At 37.7% G+C, this 8,227-nt stretch overlaps 1 protein-coding gene across 1 annotated transcript; it reads left to right on the forward strand.

The window, feature by feature from the left end:
* The first annotated feature begins 250 nt into the window (after positions 1-250).
* LOC135727188 (zinc finger protein 862-like) lies at positions 251-6,287 on the forward strand. The gene is made up of 3 exons (XM_073811463.1): positions 251-4,154; positions 4,272-4,501; positions 4,818-6,287. Exons 1-3 carry the CDS (start codon positions 3,420-3,422, stop codon positions 5,038-5,040), a joined length of 1,188 nt encoding a protein of 395 aa, XP_073667564.1. The 5' UTR covers positions 251-3,419; the 3' UTR covers positions 5,041-6,287.
* The last annotated feature ends 1,940 nt before the right edge of the window (positions 6,288-8,227 follow it).

Below are 8,227 nucleotides of genomic sequence, written 5' to 3' on the forward strand. Positions count from 1 at the left end.
CATGTTATCCCTTATTTGCGATTTAAAGAAACTTAAAAGGTTTAAGACATTTTATCTCACATTTTGGTTTTGTTTTTTAATTAATGTAGCCTTAAACCCATCTGTTATCCATTTAGGGAACAATAAAATGTTTGCAAATATTATTTATCACAGTTGATGATGTTATAATCCAGGTTGTCACTAACGTGACAACAAACATTTCTTTAAAGACAAAACATTTAACAAATTTGACATGGCTCACAGAGACACACAAGTCTTTTTTTTGTGTGGTTTTGTTAAATATGATTGTGTGCTTCCGTTAAACTATCTATATCAGCAACATCAGATACGATGTACCTCTACATAACAGTAAAATCATGTACACACCTGATATTAGGTTAGATTAGGTTTAAGATGAATCAGCGTCTATAGCTTTACGACTTACAGCACAAAACCCCCAGAGGATATGGTAAATGGACTGCATTTATATAGCGCTTTCATAGACCAATGGCCATCCAAAGCGCTTTACAATTTTGCCTCACATTCACCCATTCACGCACTCATTCATACACCGACGGCGGTGTCAGCCATGCAAGGCTCGTCGGGAGCAGCTGGGGTTAGGTGTCTTGCTCAAGGACACCTCGACACTTGGTCAGGTAGAGCCGGGGATTGAACCACCAACCTTTTGATTTGTAGACAACCTACATGAACCACTCAACCACTGCCGCCGGATCCACACACACCCCCATATCCGCCGGACAGGAGCGATATGGGGTTGTGTGTGGATTGGTAGTTATCACGTGATAGGTGCCCAAATGTTCATCGGCGTGGCAGGTTTGTGAAGCGGACCGGGGCCTACACAGATGAGAAGCTCATCGACTGATCACAGGAACTTTTACCAAAAACTTACTACGGATTAACTCATTCACCGCCTGCCTTTTTGAGAAAAGTTGTCCACCTGCATTTTTTGTGATTTTAACAAAAGTTTCACAAAATTCCTTGCAGGAAAAATTATCTTCTATAAATATAAACATAAAAATTATATCCAAATAAAGAACACACCTTCTGCTTTCAAACAAACAATAAACAAACAAACAAACAAACAAACAAACAAAATGGGGAAAAAACGTTTCATTATATATTTACTTTTTCCACTTAATTTAACCACTGAAATATGGATATTTCTCTTCAAAAATACAACATTTTGAGCAAAAAGCTTAAAAAATTGCGTTTTTGTAAAGGAATTTATGTTAGAGATCAGACTCAGAATGACTATCAAACATAAAGGCAGTTAAAATAAATCATTAAATCTTTTTAACTTCCGTTTTTGATAAATTTGGTTTGGCGCCATCTAGTGGATAAATTTACACTTTCACTTTGAAATTCGTCCAGAAAGGCATATTTATTAGTTAAATATTAACTCATAATTGATGAGATAACTCGTCAATGGCGGTGAATGAGTTAACACAACACAGAACAATTTTGCACGATCCTTTTGCTGCTGCGAAGGTGTCCGAATTCGCAAACAAACTATCAAACGCAGTGCGGCAGAAACTGTGGACACGATCCTATTGTTGCTGTGAAGGTGATCGAACTCGCAAACAAACAAGCAAGCAAGCACAGTGCAAAAGTTGTCTACGACGCTACGGATTCTTGAAAAAGATGACACAAAGATCATTCAAACGACTTCGCGATGGCCAGATGGGGTATGTTTATGGTACCGACCTTTTTAAAGATATGCTTAAAAAGAACTACAAGCGGGAGATGACCAATCTACTATGTACTGTGATTCACAAAGATGCCAATGTGTGTCTGCCTCCAAATTATTGCGAAGCTAATGCCGAGCGTTTAACCAGACTCAAGGAAAAAACAGATGGTGTGAAAAGTATAGATGACTCTCTCAATAACATGGTTCAGATGGTGGTTCAGGCCAAAGAGGAACCCTGTGTGATTATTTGAAAGGCCCTAGAGATATTTTATGAATGTGACAAGGTCGAGTTTTACATTGTCAACATCATACTCATGTCGGCATTTGTAATTGATGTATGCAGGGCATGAAATTAACACCCGACCCCCCGCCAAATGCGGGTGAATTTTGCAATTGGCGGGTAAAACCGTCAATCTACCGGCCACATTGGCGGGTAGCCAATGCGAATTGAGTAATTCAGTTGTTTGGGTTTTTTTTACATTTCAACGAAGTCCGCCATTTCGCTGGATTATAGTTTAAAATGTGGCGGCACATTACTGGGGTAAAGAGACCAGCGGAAACCAATAACCAACAAAATGACGAGGAATTGTCAAGGAAAAGTAAAAAAAGACGTTTTAATACAAAGTGGACAATTGGCGACAACGGCAAGGTTCGTGAGTGGCTGATTTATGACAGCAGTACAGAACAAATGTACTGCAGTGACTGTCGTGTGTATGGCTCAGAGAAAGCGAAGTCAAATCCTTTTGTAATCGGGACTAAAAACTTAAAATTAGAAGCAATTAAGGACCACGAGTCATCAAAAAGCCACCTACACACGATAAGTTGTAAACTTTCAAAAAACGCGCTTCCGGAGGAGACCGCTGCGGTTAAGGCACTGAAGTCCATGAAAGCAGCGCAGTTTGAGAGGATGCGACTGCTGTTTCGCAACGTCCATGCGATTGGAAAGAAGATGAGGCCATTCTCTGACTACGTTTGGATGTGCGAGTAAGTATTAAACTGTTGTTGAGATGGGATGAGTATGCAATAATGACATATGCTACAGTATAATCGCAGTTGCACAGATGTGTAGTGCTGCTGTGACGGATCAGAACTCTTGATGTGTAAACTTTAGAGAGAGTTGCGCTACTGTGTCTCATACTGTAGTATATTAACATACATTTTGTGAATCGAGTAATGAAAAACAACGTATGTGGGGCAACTGTTTATGTGCGCAGTTTGTGCCCCCTCCGTCTCTGTGTGCGCGCGGGTTTAAGGGTCCTTAATAGGGCACATCGGAGATGCGCGTTCCCAAAAGCAAGCGTACATAAATTCTTTCTGTTCTTGACAGGCCACAGGCACGTATAAACAAAATGATCTTCACAGTATTCTTTTTCTAATAAAACATTATTTTTATGTCTTAAGTGTATGTATAGAGTCAAAAACATTCTGTGCTTATTTGGTCTTAAAGTTATTTGGTCTTAAAGAGACAGTAACCTCTATCAACATACTTAAGTCTGTGTCATTAATGTTAATCAACCAACCCAAGACAAAGAGAAAATCACTTCTGTAGCTCTCAAAAATAATAATTATATTTAATTCATACAATAAAGACAGCGTTATTATTCATTTGATTCGATTTCCATACCTAATGCTAATTTCAGACCTTACTTAATGTGCAACTTTGTTCTTTTTTATAAATGTTTGTAACTTCTTTATTTGTTATTAGATTTTTCCTTTTTTTGCTGTTATCATCATGCTAACTGTGAAATGTCATTGTGTCTGTAGGGTGGATGAAAAGAAAGGGTTAGCTGTAGGAAAGACATACAGAAATGCAAACCAGGCCCAAGTCTTCATGCACTATATAGCAGAGATTGAAAGGAGGAAGGTAAAGGAGGAGATATCTGCTACCAAGTTCATCTCTATAATGGTAGATGGATCAACAGACAGCAGTGTAATGGAAGAAGAGTTGGTCTACACTAGAATGAGCAGAGCAGGAAAAGTCAAGGTGCAGTTTGTGGGCATCCAGGCATTGAAAAAGGCAGATGCAGCACATATTACAGATGCAATATGCTCCCAGATGTCTGCAATCAGTGGCGGTGAGGATTGGAAGGGAAAGCTAGTTGCTTGTGGGACGGATGGAGCGGCCGTTATGACAGGATCCAAGACAGGAGTTGTCAGCAGGCTTCGTGGGGAAAGGACGTACATTTTAGGAGTCCACTGTATGGCACATCGCCTTGAGTTGGCTTTTAAAGATGTAATGAAGACCAACAATCTGTGTAGGAAAGTTGAGGACCTCTTAACTGGCCTGTTCACCTTCTATCACAGGAGCCCACTGAACAGAGCCAAATTAAAAGACAGTTTCTCCGTGCTAGGTATAAAACCCCTGATGCCCACCAGAATAGGAGGTACAAGGTGGGTCTGTCACCTATTGAGGGCCTTGGACCATTTCCTTAGGGGGTTTAAGGGGATTGTACAGCACCTTGAGCAGGTAAGTAGCTGATATAAGTATTGTTGTTATATTTATCTTTGTCAACATTTTAATTTAACATGTTAAATGCAGTTCTTTTATTTTCAGTCTAATTAATTTTGTTCTTGTGTTCTAAAGATGCAATCACCAGACGATGAAGGGGTAAATGCTGCTCAACAGAGCAAGGCACGAGGGTTCTACAAGTTGATGACTGATGGAGATGTACTTAAGTTCAGCAGCTTCCTGCATGATACGTTGACTCATCTCAGCAACCTGTCCTTGAAATTGCAGCAGTCATGTTTAACAGTAGCTGATGTCCACAGTTGCCTGACCTCCACCCAGGCTGTGATCCTCAAATATAAATACAGGTACATACATAGATTAATTACCGTTTATAGTTTTAAAAGTGTTATTAATCTTTGCTTCAGCTTAAAAAGTGTTTTTCCCTTTCCTAAGACCTAGTTCAATTTTACCTCTACATGTGACCTCTTGTATGACTCTGTCTTGACGCATAGCCTATGTATTAAATGCTTTGATTCTGATGAAAAAGGCAAAATGCTCTTTACCCACAGCATGTATCCACTAAACCACATATTGTGAATGTATTGTAATGATTATGACTGTAAAGTCTTGATGTGCAAATCCTTTGTGAAACGTAAACTAAAACTTAATTTTTGACAACAGACCTGGACCAATGCTGAGGAAGGTGTTGGATTCCAACACCTACCAGGGTGTTAACCTGAGACCTAGTGACACCAGCCACATGATGGCTAACAAAGACAAGCTTCTGGACAAGCTGTCCGACAGCATGGACAACAGATTTGGGGATGTGGGGTCTGGAATCCTGAACGATTCAAAGATAGTGAGCTTTCAACAATGGCCTGATCCAGAAAACAGTGCATGTTAGCATCTTGCAATAACTTAAATGTAAAAAAAAATCTAATGCCAGAGAGCAGTTTGATTTTGTATTATTAAAGAACACAACTTTAAAATGTATAAAATATTAAACTTAAAACAACATACACTTCTACTACAAACTTTAAAAATAATCTTTTTATATCATTTCAGACTTTGGTGATTTAGAAGTGGACAGGCTCACAAGTCACTTCAAGCCAATATTGATCTCTTCTGGAGTTGATGTCGATCTGATTGCAGACCAGTGGACCATCATCAAGTCCTGCCTCTACAAGGAGCCACAGGCACTGGAGAAGATCACCTGGACTGAAGTTAACAGGATGCTGAGGGAGACATGCCCTGACTTCCTGGACCTTGTGGATCTGGTGTTATGCATGCCAGCATCAACAGCAGACTGTGAGCGTGGTTTTAATGTAATGAAGATGGTAAAGTCTGATTGGCGGTCCAGTCTCAAGTGTGAGACACTGTCTGACCTGCTCTTTGTCCATCTGTCCTCCCCCTCAATCAAAGACTTTGACCCTAGCCCAGCAGTTGAGATGTGGCATGCAAGCAGCATACGGTCAAGGAGACCAGATCTCATGGAAGATGCAGCAGAGGAGGAGGAAGAGGATTGCATGTGTTCTTTATTTGTGGACTCTGATTAGGAGCAGTTAGTATACTGTCTGTGACACTGGAAATCAATTAATAAATATATGTATATATTTTTTAGTTATAACTTGTATTAATTTAGTTAATAACTTGACAGCACTTAAATATTCTTACAAAATAAAGAACAATGTTTGTGCAATTCATATTTTTCATCTTTACAAGGCAAAAAAAAAACTGGCTGGTAAAAAGTCACTGTGGCAGGTGGATTTCTAAATCCACCTGCCACAGTGGCTGGTGGCCAAAAAAGTTAACTTCAGGCCCTGGATGTATGCGTTGATATGCTTGTAAAGAAATGAGAAATTAATGTATGTGAAATCACAGAAAACGCCGTAGATTTCATGGGTCTTGGTTCATGCATGCACTTTCTATGGTATCTAGACAACATTATAACGTTTAATGATGACACCAATCGTGTGAGCCAGTGGCATATCTTACACACGTTTTTACAGCTGTTTTTTAGTTTTCCAAAAGTTTTAATCTATTTTATTTTTACTCGCCACAATGATTGTCAAGCCATGTCCATCAACAATTTTTACTTTAACAAAAACTACGTTTTAGTAGTTTCAATCTTTTGTCACTGTGGTTTTCTGGTTTGAAAATGTTTACTGCATATGTTTTCTTGTATGTTTTGCTGCTAAGATTTCATAAAAAACAAAAATATACATGGTTTCTGTGTCTTAATGTCCATGATGTTACCATCAGATGCAGTCATTAGAACATTTAGACATCTTGTTCAGACAATGTGTGACATTAGACATTTTTTTCATGTTTTTCGACTCCGCATAGTGAAACGTGAAACATTAATAGAAATTACATGTGCCTACTTCTCATGTCTTCTAGCGGTGTAAATATAAAGTCATCAGTGTTAGTATGAAAAGATAAAACAGCACAGGCACGATCTGATCCTAATTCTGTAATTTGGTTACCTGATGTCTGTCACATAGTCAAGGATCATCTACTTCATGTCTCTACGAATCCTGACAGAGTTTTGGTTTCATATACACAACACATCAAATGTAAACCATGGTAAACCTAAATACAATTGTCTGCTAAGATCTTAATTTTTTTGACATGATCACAAAAGATGATAGGGTAATCATCAAACACTACTCACTTTTTAGCTTCCGAAAGTTTTTTAGTTTTATTTTAGTTTAACTCAACACACTATTTTATGTATACAGAAATTGTCAGATTTTACATTTTCAGGTTTCATGTGCACAGCACATTGCGATTACAGTCTCAACTAGTTCACTGATTTATCAATAATAGCTCCAAATGTTGTTTGTGTGCTTGCTCTGAATTTCATAAAACACCCATTTACATTCAAAAACTATGGCTTCTTTGTCTTAATGTCATCAATTATTTCGTTTACAGCATCAACACCAAAATGTTTTACAGTGTGCAAACTGTTTTATTTCGGTTTAAACATGTTGTTTGATTTCGGTCTAGATTTTTAAAGAAAACTTCAGAACATGTCGGTGTGCTAACATTTACAAGAATTATGAAACATTTTACTTTTAAGTGTCCCCCAAGAGTAAGTGTTGGTGTGACAAGTACTTTTGATTGTTTGGAAATGATATGAATGCAGAGAAACTATGCAAAAGTTTTGAACTTTAACATAAATTTTATATGGGTCCTGATTTTAAAAACAGCAAGGTGTACCCAGTGTTACTAACACATAGATCTAATCATATCACAAGCCTGAATGTTTAGAAACACAAAAACTTTTTGAAGACCGCACACAATAGTGATTTCATAGTTTGTATAAAAGACATGTCGTGTTTGCAGGGGTTTGTTGGTGTATTTTAGACACAAAGCTGTTTATTCTAAGCTTTAAACATCTGCGTGATTTGTAAGTGTAAATCTTATGTCAGTGATTTTGTAATTCAGTTTGTTTGGTTTCTATAGGTTATTTAACATTTGTCAACCTCTTTATCGGTTAAGTTATTGTGCAGTAAGCACTAGATAGTTAACTTTTTAATTACTTCAGAAAATAATATCGCAGATCCACTGACAGTTAGTGCATCATACATGTTGGTAATCTCATGAAAAATTGTTGCTAGAAGATTAAGGGAACGCAGCAACACTGTGAATTATATATTAGATTTACTTACTAAATCTTTCACATCGAAACAGCGAAGATAGCAAAATGTTTGAAACTGTAAACTTGTAAATCATCAGTAGCAACATAATACAGATTGATTAGGTTTTTATCTAGTAATCCTTTTAACATAAAGTTGAGAGACTGTTGTATGAAACATCATCGACACGATGAAACACACCAAGACAAAACAGTAATTTGTGTTAAAAACCTTGTAAATTAAGATGCAAACATCTACAACCTAGTAATGTTTGAAATAGTATGGACACGTAGCATTTAAAATTGGTACCAGCTAGAACAACTTTTGTCATGCACAAATGTTTAAAGCTTAGAATAAACAGCTTTGTGTCTAAAATACACCAACAAACCCCTGCAAACACGACATGTCTTTTATACAAACTATGAAATCACTATTGTGTGCGGTCTTCAA

This window comes from Paramisgurnus dabryanus, chromosome 12, assembly GCF_030506205.2.
Source record: "Paramisgurnus dabryanus chromosome 12, PD_genome_1.1, whole genome shotgun sequence".
NCBI classification, from domain to species: Eukaryota; Metazoa; Chordata; class Actinopteri; order Cypriniformes; family Cobitidae; genus Paramisgurnus; species Paramisgurnus dabryanus.